Below are 18,794 nucleotides of genomic sequence, written 5' to 3' on the forward strand. Positions count from 1 at the left end.
GTGGGAGAGGATGCTGAGTTTGGACAAGCAGATCTTTGTTATTTCTTGCTATATTTTCGAATTACTTTCAATGTGCCAGTTTACTATGGTTCTGTGGAATTCTCTGGTAAGTGGTGGCGGTGAATAGAAGAGGAGGGGCAAGAATGAGTTTGTCTTGGGTTTAAGCCACAAGGATCACTCTTCAAGAGGGAAAATTCAATTTGGCCTCATTTCACACTGTCTTTATATTTTTCGGTCATCAACTCTTTCTCCACACCAAACACAGTTTAAAAACACACATGGTCTCTGTCCTTTGTGTTCACTTGCTATAAAATTAACAGCCCATTAAGAAACACACCTGCGGTGGCTTTATTCAGAGGCCAAAGCCTTGCAGCTTTTAACTCCCTAAAATACCTCCATTATTGCTTTTTGTGTTAAGGCCAAGAGTAATAACTATTTTAAGAATGTTCGCTGTTAACTGTTAATAATAGATTTCAAATGCAATTTTGAACATAATTATGTATTACAGGACACATAATTTTGTGGAATTGACATTTATAATAAAATATGCCCTTTGAGATGATAAATGACCAACTAAGGACCTTATTTTTCACTGAAAGTTACTTTTTTCCATGTGAGACAGACTGGTCTTGTCCCCAAAGGGTTGATTATGCATTTAACTCTTTAGGTCCTGGAGCTGACAAATGTCTTCAAAGAGCAGACAATTAATAGACCGTGTTTATGCGGATACTTCTGTCCTCAACTTAATGTTCAGTTTGTTCAACTGCTATCCTCATCAGGGGCTTTTATCACTTCTTAAAATGCATCATTTGGTTGTTCAAACACTATTATAAATATAAAATAATTTAAAATTAGGTTCAACAAACACTATTTTAAAGGTGCTGTGAACAGCCTTTAATGAATGCAGACACTGTCATTTTAAAAAATCAGGGCAAAACTGGCTGATGGACATTAACCTTTATATACGAGCCTTACCAAATGCTACACCATGTCTTCCTTCTGCACTTTATAGCATCATATACTGCATAATGAGGCTACTTAAATGTTATTCACTAAATCAAAAGAAACTCGTGAAGTTGTGTTATTGGAGCTTCCTGGTTACTAGCATTAGTAAATATCTGAAGCATATATACTCAGTCATTTATAAAAATGTTTTCAAAAGACGATCTTACCCTTTGAGAGCCTGCATCACAGTTAAAACAAGATAGATGAAGAGACATGACAACATGAATGAACATGTGGACTATAATTTAAATAAAAATAGCAAAGCAAGCTAGTTGCAGCAATTTGGTATTAAAGAGAATTTCTCACAGCTTGCAGATGGAAAATTTCTCAGCCTCTAACCTTTAGAGTTGAGTGCATCAGAAAGGGAGACATCTCCCTGTTAGCAATCTATATCACTAAATAGCCTGCTCCATTTTATCTTCTCTCAAAATTTGTTATGAGTTACAATGTAGTGGTTCTCAATTAATTTACTATTTAATTTTTTTTCTTAATGCAGCTCAAAGTGGAAAACTAAAGAGAAGAAAATGACACACAGAAAAACAATACATAATGTGATTTCAGGAAGGCATTCTGCACCTGTATAAGTAAGTGGAATAATTTTCGTCAAACTTAACATTGACTCTGATCCTTCATTTGCAAGGTGTCAGCAGTAGGGTTAAAATATAGCACGAAGGTACGGATTTTGTAGCATTCAAGTTTTAATTGTCATATAATCACTTCAATTGCTATAGCACATCTGAAGGTGCAGGGAGACCATATTCTCCAGTAGTAGAACACTCCCTTGCACAAATGCCAGAGAAAGTGCAGACAGCCCTGGATCATATCAAACTGTGCAGTAAGTACTATGGTTATTACGGTCCCACCAATATCCAACAATTTAGTTTGCGCTAAACACTCTCTTTATAGCTTACAACACAGGCATAAACTGCTGAGTGGTAAAAAAAACAAAAACAAAAAACCAGCAGATAGGCTGTGTTGAAGGATGGCAAGCTAACTCACGGTTGCTTAGTTCAAAAGGAAAAGGTCAAGCTACCTGGATGGTAAATACAGAGGCCTGGAATTGGTGACAGAAACTGTGAACAGTGGTTGTCTTGACGAAACTAAGGCTTCATTATCTCTAGACTCAGCCACATACCTGAATACTAATAACATAATTACTAAAAAGATTGTCCTTATAATATAGGGGTAAATAACTCTATTCTGGACACATACATATATTTATTTTTCCTACTTAATGTAGCTAGGCTGGATTTAATGATTCTGCACAAAACTCAGTGAAACATGAGTAGAAGATACTGACATGTAGCTATTAAAAAGATTCCAGTATCAGGTCCTTGTGTAAAAATGATTATGGCATTGTCCATAACAGCACTCTTAGCAGTCCTTTAAAGGCATTTGCCAGTTCCATAAAATGTATCTAAGCTAAGAAGATTCCCGTTTTATTAACTGAAGGGAATATTGTCCGAAGGGATGAAAAAGAAATATGCCTTAAGATAGTATTTGCCTTCACTTCATCATATAGCACGTTCAAAATCCCCAAAAGACTTCAACAAATACCTTTGGTATGGTCTTTCAGCTGAATCAGTCCTAGTGTATGTCTCATGGCTTAAGTACCATCTCCCTTTTGTTCCTTCAAACATAATAATTGTTTCATAGTAATAAATCATTATGATATTTAGAGTTTCAGTGCTTAGAACAAAATGGGGAGGTGAAATGAACCCCTAATCCCTGTGATCAAAAGCTGTGAAGAGATATAAAGGGCACAGTGAAAACCTATCCTAACCTTCACATCTAAGTAGCCATGTATAATTTTCCTTATACAAAATGTTGAAGGAAAAATATGTATTCAACTCTCAGTTCTTCAGGGACAGATTTTCCAGATTGTGTATTACACATGCTTTTTATTTTGGTTCTATAGCCCAGGACCATGTAGAAGAAAGAAAAGGAAGAATGAACCTTGTACATAATAGGTACTTGGTAAATATTGTTTGGATGAATTAATAAAATAGTAATATTGATAATTTATTTCATAATGTTGATAATTTATTTTGACATTTTGATACAAGGTTTAGTGGGAGGAAGAATTGACTCATCTTTACATGGAGACTTTTAGGAATTAACTGTGAATAAAATATATTTAGAAATAAAATACCCCTGCCATCCTGACACTGATAACAGATAGCTAATTGTGTGGAAAAGTCCATTAGCAAATATTACACTTGAGAAATACATTAGTATGTAAGTGTAAACAATTACGTCGAGACACTGACAGACTTCAGAGTCCAGTACAGAAGCTCATCTAGTATTATAAACATCCTCTCAGACAGAAGTGAAATGGTATTGTCAAAATCTTACCATTAATTAAAACACTAATTTTAAATTGTATCTGACCCTGTATTATCTGATTGTTGAACATATTATTGTTTAAAAGACATAATTCTTGTTGTAGAAGTCTTTCTTTAAGGTTTGCCATAAGGGTTTCCACTTTCTCTAAACATTTTTAAAAATCTCACAGTTCTTACAGTGTGTTATAATGACCACTAAGTAGTATTCACAAACATTAGTTTCCAAATTTCACACTCTCCTGACTTGACATACAATCTCACACAGCGAAACACAAATTATGTTTGTAGAATATCAGTCTGTTGATACTACCAATGGTACATGATGTAGTCAATCTCTAAACTTTTTTGGTGAAAACTTGAATCGATATAAAACTCAAATTAATCATCATCACATTTTTACATATTTAAACACTGACTCAGAGTCATGGGTCAACATGGTATAAAACACCTCCTTAAAAGAAAATAATATTGCCACTAGCAAAAAAAAAACATATTCAAAGGTTAATGAATAAATATGGAAACATGCAATGAAAAGTCAAAAAAGGAAACTAAAAAATGATTTCCATATCAGAAAGGGAGACAGAACATGAAAGACTCCTAACTCTGGGAAACGAACTAGAGGTGGTGGAAGGGGAGGTGGGCAGGGGGTGGAGGTGACTGAGTGATGGGCACTGAGGAGGGCACTTGACGGGATGAGCACTGGGTGTTATTCTATATGTTGACATATTGAACACCAAAAAAAATAAATTAAAAAAATGATTTCCACTTATAATATCATCAAAAAGAATTACAAACTTAGGGATAAATTTAACAAAGAAAGTTGTAAGTTGGGGCACCTAAGTGGCTCAGTTGGTTGAGTGTTGAACTCTTGGTTTCAGCTCAGGTCATGATCTCAGGGGGGAGTCTGCTTGAAGATACTTTCCCTTTCCCGCTGCCCCTCCCCCCACTCACACTGGCTTGCATACTCTCTCTCCATCTCTAAAATAAATAAATAAATCTTTAAAAAAAGTTGCAAGACTTGTACACTGAGAAATACAAAACATCACTGAAAGAAATTAAAGAAGACCTAAATAAATGGAAATATCCATATTCATAGATTACAAGATTTATTATAAAAATGGCAATACTTCCTAAACTGATCTACAGACTCAATGCATTCTTATCAGAATTCTAACTCCCATTTTCCAGAAATACATGAGCTGAGCTAAAATTCATATGGAAATTCAAGAAACTCAGAATAACTAAAGCAATCTTAAAAAGAAAAAAAGGAAAACACTGGAGGCCTCACACTTCCTGATTTCAAAACCCATTAAAAAGCTACAGTAATGGTGTTGGTATTCCGATAGTTATATAGATCAATGGAATAGAATTGAGAGTCAAGAAATAAAATATCACATTTATGGTCAACCGAATTTCAAACACGGGCACCAAGACAATTCAATGGGGGAAAGAATAGGCTTTTCAATCAGTGGTGATGGACAAGTGGATATCCATAAGCAAAAGAGTGAAGCTTGAACCACTCCCTCATAGTATATACAAAAATTAATTCAAAATGGATCAAATATCTACATTTAAGAGCTAACCTATAAAATTCTTAGATGAGAACACAGGCATAAATCGTTGTGACCTGAGATTTGGCAATAGTTTCTTAGATATGATATCAAAAGCACAAACAACAAAAGAAAAAAGAGATACATCTGACTTCATCAAAATTAAAAACTTTTGCGTCTCAAAGGGCACCATCAAGAAAGTGAATAGACTACCTACAGAATGGGAGAAAATATTTAAAAATCATGTATTGGATAAGAGGCTTATATCTAGAATACATTAAGAAGACTTACAAACTCACCAAGAAAAATACAAATAAACCAATTGAAAAATGAGCAAAGGATCCAAATAGACATTTCTTCAAAGAAGAAATACAAATGGCCAATAAGCACAGAAAAAGAGGCTCAAAGTCAATAGTCATCAAGGACATGCAAATTAAAACCACAATGAGAAACCACTTCATACCCACTAGGATAGCTAAAATAAAAATGATAGACAATAACAAATGTTGACAAAAATGTGGAGAAATTGGCACCTTTTTATCCTTGGGTTCTCAAAAAAGCTGAGCACAGGTGTTCTAATAAAAACCTGTATGTGAATGCTTATAGCAGCATTACTCATAATGTTCCAAAAAAGATGAAAAATCCACAAAAGGTCCATCAATTGATGAGTGGATCAACAAAATACAGTATACTCGCATGGTGGAATATTATTCAATCATGAAAAGGAATGAAGTATTGGTACATGCTACAACATGGACAAACTTTGAAAACATTATGTTAACTGAAAGAAGCCAGACACAAAAGAATACACATTACATGATTCCATTTCCATTTATATAAAATGTACACATAGGCAAATCTGTAAATACAGGAAATAGATTAGCGGTTGCCAGGGCCTGGGGAAAAGTGGGGATATGGAGTAACTGCCAATGCCTATTGAGCTTTCTTTTCAGTGTGATGAAAATGCTCTAGAATTAAACAGTGATGATGGCTACACAACTCTGAATATGCTAAGAATCATTGAACTGTACTCTTTAAATCAGTGAATTATATAGTATGTAAATTATAGCTCAACAAAGCTGTTCCAAAAGATATGGTTATAAGTTAAAAACTGGCATGCATAGCCTGCACACACACATACATACAAACTGTATGAACTGTAATAAGAGTTTTGATGTTTTTCCAAGTAGTTTTAGATGGTCATCTGCTACCTGGACGCCAAACTGTCTCCTGGCCAGTATTTAGAACATATAATTGGTAGTACACAGCAGGGATGCCTATTTTCTATATTTTTATACATGTTAGATGTTAGTAATATGTAGGTTATTATGATCACATCGTTCTGGACTTTGGGAGGTTGGCAGGGGGGCTGGTCATGGCTCAATTTATCTAGCACTCCGTTTTGTATCTTAGAATGTAAAGTCCCCAGAGGATAGGGCAGTCATGGCTGTCTAAAATCTTGACATCTACCTGCTAGGCATTTAATAAAGGCAAATATATTATGACCCATCTATCCCACAGTTAAGAGTGATAAGGGGGTTGTACATCCTATTGTGCCAGGCCTCAGGAAAAAGAAACAGCCAGCAGAGGGACCAGTTCTTGTGGGTTTTCATATTTGCTATCACCTTAATTTCTATCTTTAAGGAACCCAGGAAATCTTCAGTAATATCAAATTAAAACTCCTTCTTGCAAGCAACACTCACTGTAGATAGTAACAATAGTAACAACAATAGTAATACAAAATAGGGATAGACAGTACCATCTATGGAACACTTACTGGGTACTCTTTTGGAAATCCTACCTCTCGTTTATTTCTGCGATAGCAAAATGCCTCTCTCATACTCGGTGTGCCATAAAATTCTGTGTCCCACTTTCTCCCCGAGGCTCCTCCCTCCTCTTTTCTCCTGTCCAGACTTTGGTCCCTTCACACTCTCTTTTCTTACTGGCATCTTCAATGCCTCCCTCTCTACTGGTTTCCTGTTCTTCATCTTCAAATAAGCACAAGTCTTTCTTTAAAAAAAAAAAAAAACTAAAATGACCCAACTGCCCCTTCATCTAGTTATCATACTATTTCTCTCCTTGCTTTTCTTGCCAAGCTGTCTCCATCTGCTGCCTCTATCGCTTCATTATCCCTTTACCACTTAGGCTAGTACCATCTGCATTTCCCCCCACTCCTCTATTCGTCCATTCTCCTAAATACACACTCTGTAAGGTCAATTTGGATTGATTTTTCTGGTTTCTCAAGGCCCAGCTCAAACTACTCCTCTAATAAACAATCATCTTTTCATCTTTTGTCTTTTAAGCCTCTTAGTCACCTGACCATCTTATTTCTATTGCTGTGCACCAGTTGGTTGCAGGTTATTTTGCATTGTGCATGCATATGTGCCTGCTTGCCCCAGGTCTTCTGTTGAATGGGGCCTTACTCGAGGGCAAAAGCTATGTCCTCTGCTTCATTTGTGAGCTTTCCACAGTCCTTCATACAGTTAAAATAGCGTCTCGACTCACATAGCACTAAAAATCATGAACTTCTATGCTCGTGAATTCTAAGATTTCATTTTTCTTCCCTTGATATTATCTTCACAGAGAGTTTGGGGTGGTCAAGAGTCATTTTTCCTACAATATGACTTTTTGCTTTTATTCTTCCCTTTCTCTGAACGACACTGGCAATGGGAATATGGTATCTGTGTACAGTTCTGATCAAGATACCTTCGGTGGGATATATAATGGACCCAGCAAAAGGCTAATAAAATGAAAGGGAAAATACAGTTACAAGATGAGTTCTGAACTAAGACCTAAGGCTCATAGTATTAGAAAAGTGAAGACTAAGAAAGGATATGTTATTATTTTCTACAGGATCGCCAAAGTTATACAAAGGGAAATGCAGACAGGTGCATTAAATCCTGGAACTCTGAGATTTTTTTTTTCAAAAGTAAATCTTGCCTACGAGAATTACCTATGACTTCAGGCAAAAGCTAGTGAGTGTTTGAACTTCCTCAAAAAATAATATAGGCAGAAAGATATGAACAGATACTCCACAGAATTAGAAACACACGTGGCTGGTAAATTTCCACACTGCACTTCGCCATCCACCAAAAAATACTATGATGTTATAAAGATGTTATGAGAGGATCCCCTAGCTATTGAAGGACTACTCCAGAAGGATCAATATGCCATTCCATAGCACAGCACTCAGGGGCCCTTTCATATACGTACCATTAGGCTAAAGGGACCACAAGGTAGCTACATTCTACAGGAAAGGTGGTATATTAGTCAGACAAACAAACAAAAGTAAAATGAGGATTAAAATGAAACCAAGAATGAAACATTAAACATATATGACCAAGGACATTTAACATGAATTTTTTATACCATAAATAAGTTTGCCTTTTAGCATGGTGAACCCTTTCCATAAATCTGTTTTAGAAGTCAGGTCTCCAGTATGCTTTAGAAAAGCCTTTGTTAAAACTGAAGTATATTGATAAAGTGATTTAATATAGTAGAAAACAAGCTGCAGCACTCTAGTGGGGCCCCCTGAAACCTTGTATTAGAGAAACATCTATACAGCATTATAGGAAACATTTACTGTAATTTGCCATCAATCTTTAAAAATAATAATGTTACGCTCCCAACATTGTTGTCTTTGTTAGTGCATTACTACTATTTTATTTATGTGGTTTGTTGTGCTTATATGAATTATTCCCAATCCTACTACCATGTCCTGGGTTCTAATATTCTTTAAGTAAAAGATACTGAAACTATGGGTTGACTCAAAGGGCAGTTGAGTGCATTTTCATATCCACATGTCCTATGAACCGATATTGAAAAGCCACAGAATTATACTGCAGGACTGTGTTCTATCTGAATGAATGCACAATGATTACCACCACAAAATGAATCTACCTACTGGCCAGGTCTGTGAAATAAATATCAGTGAAAGTATAAGTAAATCTGGAATTCAGGCTTTCATTTAAAGTCCACAATTGTCACTAAGTAAATTGCCTTCAATATAAATATGAAGCAGGTAAAACAAAACAAAACAAAACAAAACACCCCAACAACAACATGGCCAAAAAAAAAAAAAAAAAAAAAGCAGTGTGCGCGCGCGCACACACACACACACACACACACACACACACACACACACACACCTTCCAGCTAGGTTTACAATGAAAGGAGGTCATGAAAGGTACATTTAGGCTGTTAACTTTCAATTGCCAAAATGTGTGTGTTCTGCTTCAAGGAGGAGGGAGAGTCTTGCTAAACCTAGATCTTTGGAAGGAAATGCAAGATTTGCAAAGTACTCTTAGAGAAAAGATATACATTTGACCATATGCATTCAGATTTTTAATCAAGACAGCTGTTACTTAAACAACTGGCCTTGAGAAAAGAAGTTTAAAAAGAAGAAAGAAAAGGCTCAAAGAAGGGTATTGAGCTGACAGTAAGGAAAGTCTGGATCCTCATTTCAGCTGTGCCTGTTATGCAAGTCAAGTCTCCTAACCTTTTTTTTTTTTTTAAGTCTCTTAACCTTCTTGTGTTTTCCTTTTCAAGTGTAAAACAAGGGTAACAATAGCTGCTACAGCATAAAACTGTTATGTGGATAAAAGACATTAAAGTATTTTGAAATTGTAAATGCTCTCTAAGTGTAGGCTGTTATTGTTACATACATGTCAAAAATCCAAACTTATAAGGCAGAAAACTGGGAATTAATTATTTGAATTATAACAGAATCCTCTGCAGTAATTTAAATGGCAAAGTGGCTTACAAATTTTTCAGACATACATTTCAACCATTTTCCAGGAGCATACACACCTTTTGCAAAAATAGGTCCACTTTTATTTGGAGTGGCTAATTGTTCTTCCTTAACTGCGGAATTAAAATCCACTGACTCATAATGTGCACAGCTGGAGGGGACCTCAGAGATAAGCCAGTCCCACTGAGCATCACCCCTTATTTGTCAAAGCTTTAACAGCTGGGAGGAAAATGGAAAGCAAAGAAAGGCAAGGGGGAAGGCAGGGCGAAGTGTGCCAGGAATCTGACCCTCTTTCCATTTTACCTGCAGAGTGGTGGCTTTTATCTGTTTTTTATTTGTGCTTTCTGGGTAAGATTTAATTTGCAAAATGTGTTTCACTGCCCACTATTCCTCCTCCACTCTCCCAAAAGTTTTAAAGCTGAAGGAGAGCAGAATTTGCCACCCCACAATATTATTCTTCGACATAAGGATCATCTTGAAGAAACAGCAGACATAGAACAACTATGCAGAAGTTCCCCTTTTGTAAGGGGACATTTACATCTCTCAGGGAACTCGCCATCCCTAAGGGTGTCTCCCTCTCTGTACCAGGAAAAAGAGGTGTCTAGATCTCTAGAAACTCTTAGCAATGGAGAAGGAGAGGACTTAAATCTGCCTACCAACCATACTCCAGCTCACAGTGCTTTGCCTGACAGCCACCCATGACTGGCTCTCCACACTCCCAACATCTTGTCTTTAGCCAGAGAGGGTATTTAAGGAGGTGGCTTGGGCCATTCCAGGAGTTACTCAGCTTTCCTGGGTCTCTCCTGTGTATGTGGGGGGGCATATGTTATTAAACTTGTTTGTTTTTCTCCTTCCTGTTATTTATTTATTTTTATTACAGCAGGGGTGGGTGGGGGCCTCGGCTAAGAACCTAGAAGGTTAGAGGAAAAATTATTTTTCAACCCTTACAAAGCCAACTGCCTTTTTTTTTTTTTTTTCAGATAAGAAACAGGAGGCCAGAGAGGTGAAGCTCTAGTCATTGCTTGGTCTGGGCTAAAGCATCTTCACGACAGACTGTGAGCTGTGTCATATCAATCAGCTATATGTTGTTTCTATGGTCATATATTCAGCAGACATTGAACTAGAAAATATATTTTCCCCCCTTCAACAACTTTGTGGGGACAGACCTTGTAGAATGAATTTAAGAGAAATGCTACTTTCCCCCAAGGCCAGACTTTTGCCAAATTATAAAGGAGAAAAAGGCTGACTTGAGTATCCATTAGCTCTGTCTCTCCACCCACCCTTTTTGTTCCCGTGCTCTATTTTGGCATCCACCCTGCAGGAATTCAGTCCCGTCAACTAACCGATAAACTTCCTCATTCAGATAACCAATGACAATGTTGGACTTGACCTGAGCCCTATGTTCCTGGACAACTGCTGGTTAAGAAATCCTCCCAACCTTTTGCTTTTCAAAACCCTCTCATTCTTTTATGTTTTAGAAAATGGCTTATTGCAAAGCAGACGAAAAACCAAAAATAACCCCATTAAAAACCTGTTTTCATATGATTATTAGATATGGCTCTCTGCCCACCCTTTCTCCTGGCTCCCGTAAGAACTGTAGAAGACTCCTTTGTTGACCTGTAACGAGGCCAAACATGTACCTTTCCCCTTTTGCTGGAACCTGCTGTAAGCCCAGATATAGACCCTCCAATGGCCTCTTCTTGGTCTCATAAATAATTATCTGACATTACAACTATTTGTTTCCCTTCAACCAGCTAGACACGGACAGAAACATTTCCTGCTTAGTTGACTGACTGAGACTTCCCAGGAGTACAAAACAATCCCAACTGTAAATCATTCCACGTATTTCTTATCCACTCCTCCTATAAAAGTCTAAGACAAAATCCACTTTGCTCAGACACCCTGATCTTCCAATCTGCAATGCTTTCTATATTGCAATAGCCTGAATAGAATCAATTTTCCTACCTATTCAGTCTTTGGCTTTGATACTTCCTTAGAAAATCTCTTGAGCAATTTATATGTTTAGTTTGTGTTATATTATTTCAGTAATAGATGAGGGAACAGAAGAGTTGGAATCAAATGCCTCTGTTCTAGTTCAGATCTTTCTGTGTGTTTTTGACCCTTCTGGATCCCCATTTCTTCATCTTTAAAAAAAGACATTGGATTTGATAATGTTCAAGATTTTAACATTCCATGTTAGTTGATAAATTACACCGTAATTGTTTTTAGTTCAATTTATGTATGTGACATGACTCAGGCCTGTGACTAAGTCTTTTACTTTTTTCTACTGCCTGCTCTGTTTAAAGTAGTCGTTACATAATGTTTATTAGTTAAGAGAAAGAGTTATGAGTAGTCTGTAATCCTCTAAGGTAGTAGGGGATGTTTTACTATAATGCCTTCAATTCTATAAATGTTTATCGAACAACCGACAGCTGGTTTTCCTGGTAGGTTCCAATATGTGATTGTGACTTATGTCTTCTTTTCGAAATTAAATTCAAATTATTCAAATAAGTTTCAAAAATAAAATGTTAGCATATGAAATGTCTATAATCAAATATTCTGTTTTCTTTCATTTGGAAAACTAAGTGGTGAGAAAGTTCTTTAATCTCCTAAGGAGAAGCAGATATATATAACTACTGTTAATGGGGAACCAATGCCAGTAGAAATTGATTTTTTTTTACAGTGCCGTTCTATTTATCCATCACTTAGATGATAAAGATGATAATTACAAAATAATAGATATTGAATTGTTAAGGAAAGAGAGATCAAACTTTAAAAAGAGAAAATATCTAAATTCCAAGGAGGCCATCATTTGTGGAAAAGCTGATAGTTCAAGAGCAGGATCTACAGTACCTACTGGGATGTCACTAAACTAATGGGATGTACCCTCTCAAGGTAATTTTCCAACAATTTGGTCCAATTAAAATTACTGCTAAATTAAACAACGTGCCTGGCATTGTGCTTTACAACCATTATCTCACTTGTTCCTTACAACCAGCTTATGAGACAGGTACTATTATTATCATCTCCCTGTTGCAGATAAGGATATTACTTCAGCAGGGCTATATCAATTCATTGCCTGAGGTTGGAGAGTCAGGAAATGACACAGTATTCAAAGCCAGATCTGTCTGACTCCAGAGTCCAGGCTCTTAACCACAGTGCTACATTGCCCAATCCTCTAGGAGAGTGAGGAAAATAATGTAAAAAGGATTATCTGGTTTTTAGTTTTATATTTTAATGCATACAGCATCATTAAGACAAGCTTCTACAACTGTATTTATGGGGTATGTGATGTCCAGAAAATCATAAAAGGATACAGCTGACCAGTTGAAAATATCCTTCTAGGTATATTACATCTTCTGCAACATTTGGTTTAGTGTACACATGGCATTATAAAACAGGAACTATGTTTTTACTTGGTGAGTGATATGCAATAAAGACCTAATACAGCAGAACTATGATGTGCAGTTACAGTTAGGGTTTTGTTCTGACTGACATAAAAAGTCAGTCTAAGATAACAACTTGGTATATATGGCACCAGCCCTGAATGATTTTTCTTAATAAAGTATTAAATTGAAATTGAACTTGGTTTGGCCTGTTTGTTGTTATAATTGAGCAGAAACTTAAAAACATTTTTTTCATTTATGAAACTTGTTATAACACACGAAAAGATAGCTGTCTAGAATTTTTCTAAAATCTATCACAAATAGACCCTGGTGCTTTGCTATCATTGTGTAAAGTGTCTTTTGTGGTTTTCATATATCTTTCATGTGTAGATTTCAGTACAGTGTAGAGACAAGGCTCCAAAATCAGACCACCAGTTTCTAGCTCTGTGGCCTTGGGCAAATTGCTTAAACTCTCTGTGCCTCTGTTTTCTTATTTGGAAAATGAGGTCCATAATGTTACCTTCATAATATAAGACACATTAAGTGTCTGGAGCAATTCTTGGCACATGGCTAATTATGCAATAACTTTCAGTCATCATCATCAAACTACTACTAACCCTTGAACAACGATGGAATTAGGTGTGCTGATCCCCTCCCTCTCAACCCCATACTGTCAAAAATCCTTGTATAACTTGTGACTCCCCCCAAATTTAACTACTAATAGACTACTGTTAGCCAGAAGCCTTATCAATAACATAAACAGTGGATTAATACATATTTTGTATGTTACATGTAATATATACTAGATTCGTACAATAAAGTAAGCTAGAGAAAAGAAATGTTAAGAAAATCATAAAGAAGAGAAAATACATTTACAGTCCTGTGCTGTATTTATTGGAAAAAGTCTGTAGAGAAGAGGACCTGTGCAATTCAAACCCGTGTTGTTCAAGGGTCAACTGTACTTTGTGGCTTTGTGGAAGGGAATTACAGATATCTGAATAAGAGTAAACAAATGAATATGCTCTGGTGATGACTATGTGATCACCTTCTGTCTAGCATGCTTCATTTTCCTCAAACAGATAATTCAGGATTTTCCAGTGTGAATGGCAAGAAACCCCTAGGCACCAAATGGTGGCTCTTGTACTTACAGAAATAAAGGAATCAAAGAGTAGGAAAGAAGGTAAGAGAGAAAAAGCCCATGTCCAAGTGCACGTAGACCCTTCTCTCTGTTATTTCTGACCCTCCGCCCCTCTCAGCAGCAACAATGGAATTGCTGGGAAAGGTCAGCCAAGGCTAGAGACAGTATTTCTAAACGAGGACGTAAAGCAAACTGCATTGTGAACCAAAAAACTAGGACAAATCATAATGTTTTCCTGAAACCTAAGCATGAATTTTTACTGAAGCATAGTCCAAAATAGAATTACATCTTCAAAATCAAACAAAAACAAAACAGCAAACCCTACCAATAACCCCGCAAAGAAACTTAAAACACAAGTAAAGATTAGTAATTCAAACAACTACAAAACAAAATAGCTTGTTTTGGCAACTAATCAGCCAAAATAAGACTGTCTTATCACCCTTATAAAATTGTAAGTTTCTTGAGGGCAAGGTTTGGGTCATTCATTCATTCATCTGTTTTTATGTGATCTCCTAAAAATATTTAGGACTTTACTGGCTCTATATTGTGTTTTCAATTTCTGCTTTTGGAATTGACATCCTGAAATTTTACATTGTGTGCTGAATTCTATTTCAAGAGAAATAATAATACAAACTTTCAGCTATTTTCAATACCTGTATATCGAGACTAAGATCATTCAATGTGAATAAGATGTTGGGAGTGCTGGTACTGTGACATTTATTGTAAATAAGTCAGGAAGTTCAAGCTTATGTTGGTTAAATTGAACAATTCAGTACTCAAAGTATTTTCTCCTTTTCTCCAACTGGGAAGAATTCATGTTTCCCAACTAGAAAAAAATTCATGTTTCCCCACTTTGACATAAACATTCACCCTTATATTAAGCATAAAAGGCTTTTTCTTATTATAAACAGAAAAAATTTCCATATACCCTTTGTAAAATGTTATATATAAATGCTGGGCTTGGACACAGAGAACTTAATCAAAATCCCATGTTGCTTCAGGGTAGTTATATGCGAAATGCAATTTCCATTGTATTGAAACCTCCATCCTGTAAATATTTATCTATTTTCAAAATTGCCTACATATTTGAAAAGTTTAATTGGTTTATACTCAAGGCACTAGAGAAAGGAAAATTTGCTTTCATAAGACATTTACATGTATTTATTCTGTCCACGTAGAGTACTTCTTTTGAGTGATCATGAAATCTAATGTGAAGTGAAACCATCCCAGCTTTGGTTCTAATGACCAAATTAGAAGAAAAGTAATCAATAATCAATAAATCAATCATTTTGATCACTGTACCTTTTTTCTCTGATTTATCGGAAACTTTTCCTCCAATTGGAGAGTAAGTAGTATCCATGGATTCGGTCCCTCTGTTCCCTTTGCTAACTCCATTTTCATAGAGCTGTCCTTCAACTGGTTGCAACTGCCAAGTCAGGCCGAACAAATGTACTGCTGCAAGAAAACAAGCCATACATGAACTTATTCCAGACTTGCTGAGAAGGTCTCTAAACCAGCTGTTCCTTTTCACCTACAAATGCCATGACCAGTTTTCTTTTAGTTAGGCCAAGCAGCTTAGAGTTTATACCTACATCATACATGTAGTTACTTTTCTAAGGAGCCATTGTTAAAATGTTGAGGCTATAGCTATCCCAGTGATAGCTGTTGGGGCATTAAGGAAGCAACCGCAATGGGATTAGATGCTGCTCCTCAACACTGTCAGCCCTTTCCCATTTCCCTTAGCTGTGGAACTCCACTTTGTATATGGAAACTGCAGAGTAATGGTGGACAGACTATGGCGAGAACACAGGAGGCCTTTGCTATGGTTTTGTCTGATTCAATTCAATGCAGCCAACACTTCCTGAGTGCCTCGTGTGTGTGTAAGGTCCTATGACAGCCGCTACAGATGTTAAAATAAAGATGCCCATTAGGGTAGGATTTGGAAATCATACAAGTATAAAATAACTATAATATAATGCAGAGTAATTGACATGATACAGGTTCAATTGCTTTCAGAGGATTAAAAAATATCTGGGTTGATCAGAGTGCAGGAAAATGGGCACTCATATACCCTTCATGAGAGTATTTAAAAAAAATCATCTTTGTGGAGGGTAATGTGGCACCACTTATCAAAAAACCTTAAAATTTGGCTTACCCTTTTAGCCCACAATTCCATTTTTATGAATTAATTATGAATGTGTACAAGCTACAAGGCTATCCATTGTAACATTTAAAAACTAGTAGAAAGTTATGATCAATCTAAATATTCATCAAAAGGAGATTAATGAAATAACTGATGATATAAATAATACAAGATTACATTGCTATTAAATAATGTTACAGAAGACTATGAACTGGCATGGGAATAACTATGATGCATCAAATGAAAAACATCAGGCTACTAAACAGTATGAATAGCATGATCTATAATGTGTGTGTATAGATGTGTTGATGTCTGGAGAGAGAAAGGGTTGGGACGATATGTAGCAGCTTCTTCACAACATGAGGGCTTATGAAGGGTTTTAATTTTCTTCTTTAGGATTTATGTATGGTCCATTCTTTTTATAATGAACATGGGCAATGTTTGCCAACTGGGGGAAAAGGAATTTTTGTTTTTTTTTAAAAAAATGGTTTAGTCTCTCATTTCAAATAAAATAATCCTTACAGATTATTATTTTTTAACGATTTTATCTATTTATTCATGGAGACACACACACACACACAGAGAGAGAGAGAGAGAGAGAGAGAAGAGAGAGAGAGAGAGAGGCAGAGACACAAGCAGGCTCCTTGCAGGGAGCCCGATGTGGGACCCGATTCTGGGTCTCTAGGATCACTCCCAGGGCCAAAGGCGGCACTAAACCACTAAGCCACCGGGACTGCCCTTTACAAATTATTTTTAAAAATAAAAGAAGTGGGGATCCCTGGGTGGCGCAGCAGTTTGGCGCCTGCCTTTGGCCCAGGGCGTGATCCTGGAGACCCGGGATCGAATCCCACGTCGGGCTCCCGATGCATGGAGCCTGCTTCTCCCTCTGCCTGTGTCTCTGCCTCTCTCTCTCTCTCTCTGTGACTATCATAAATTAAAAAATAAAAATAAAAGAAGTGATTTATTTTCTGATGGTTGTGGCTAGGACTTTCAGTACTATGTTAAATAACAGTGGTGAGAATGGAATCCGGGTCTGGGTCCTGATTGTAGAGGAAAAGCTGTTTTTCCTCACTGAGGATGATATTACCTGTGGGTTTCCATATATGGCCTTTACTATGTTGAGGTATGCTTCCTCTAAACCTACATTGTTGAGGGCTTTTATCAAGAATGGATGTTGTACTTTGTCAGATGCTTTTTCTGCATCTATTGACATGGTCATATGGTTCTTATCCTTTTACTAATGTGGTATATCATGTTGATAAATTAATCAATTTACAAATTTGTAAATGTTGAACCACCCTTGCAACCCAGGAATAAAATATCACCTAACACCTGTCAGAATGGCTAAAATCAACAACATAAGAAACAACAAATGTTGGAGAGGATGTGGAGAAAGGGAAACCCTCCAAACTGCTGGTGGGAATGCAAACTGGGGCAGCCACTCTGGAAGACAGTATGGAGTTTCCTCAACAAGTTAAAAATAGAACCCTACAATCTAGCAATTGCATACTGAGTATTTACCCCCAAAATACAAAAACACTAATTCAAAGGGATACATGCAATCCCATGTTTAAATTATTTACATTATTCACAACAGCCAAATCATGGAAATAGCCCATGTCCATCAACTGATGAATGGATAAAGGAGATGTGATATAGATATGATGGAATACTACTCAGTCATAAAAAGAATTAAATCTCGCATTTGCCAAGACATGGATGGAGCTAGAGAGTATAATGCTAAACAAAATAAGTCGGTCAGAGAAACAAATATCATGATTTCACTCATATGTGGAATTTAAGAAAAAGAACAAATGAGCAAAGGGAAAGGATGAGAGGGAGGCAAACCAAGAAACAGACTCTTAAGCACAGAGAACAAACTGATGACTACCAGAGAGGAGGTAAGGGGTGTGGGTCAAATAGGTGATGGAGATTAAGGAGGGCACTTGTGATAATCACCAGGTGTTGTGTGGAAGTATTGAATCACAATATTGCACACCTGAAACTAATACTACACTGTACATTAACTACCTGGAATTAAAATAAAAACTTAAAAAAAGAAGTGGTTTAAAGGAACAACATTAAAATTGGCTTGGCTGATCAGGGATGCTTTAATGAAATAGGATTAGAGATGTACCTCGAAAAATGTGTAGGGTTTTGACAGGTGACAGCAATGGGTAGAGTGAGGGGGCAGGCTTAATAAAACACGAAGTTGAAAAGCACAGCATGTATTTGGGGCAAAGGAAGTGGCTGGGGTTGGCCCGAGTATAATTATGTATAGATGGTAGTGGAAGTTAGGGCTCAAAGGGAGGATTAGGACCATATTGTGGAGAATGTTGAATGCCACACTTACATATTTGAATTCAATTTATTAGGCAGCAGGGAGGCATTGCTATTTTCTGAGCAAATGAGTGTTATGATCAGTTTTCTTTAGGAAGATTAATTTGATAGCAATGGGGAGCACTGACGATTTCTAG

At 36.6% G+C, this 18,794-nt stretch overlaps 1 protein-coding gene across 3 annotated transcripts in view; it reads right to left on the minus strand.

The window, feature by feature from the left end:
- The window catches only part of TENM1 (teneurin transmembrane protein 1), a 575,853-nt gene that overhangs the window by 262,785 nt on the left and 294,274 nt on the right, over positions 1–18,794 (minus strand). For 2 of the 3 annotated variants that reach the window (XM_055338410.1, XM_055338408.1), the window contains exon 6: positions 15,477–15,629. In XM_055338410.1, the coding sequence (XP_055194385.1) occupies positions 15,477–15,629 (153 nt within the window). The remainder of the gene's footprint in view (positions 1–15,476; positions 15,630–18,794) is intronic. The other variant, XM_055338409.1, reaches the window with a different exon arrangement.

The sequence above is a fragment of the Nyctereutes procyonoides genome, unplaced genomic scaffold, assembly GCF_905146905.1.
Source record: "Nyctereutes procyonoides isolate TBG_1078 unplaced genomic scaffold, NYPRO_anot_genome, whole genome shotgun sequence".
Lineage (NCBI taxonomy): Eukaryota > Metazoa > Chordata > Mammalia > Carnivora > Canidae > Nyctereutes > Nyctereutes procyonoides.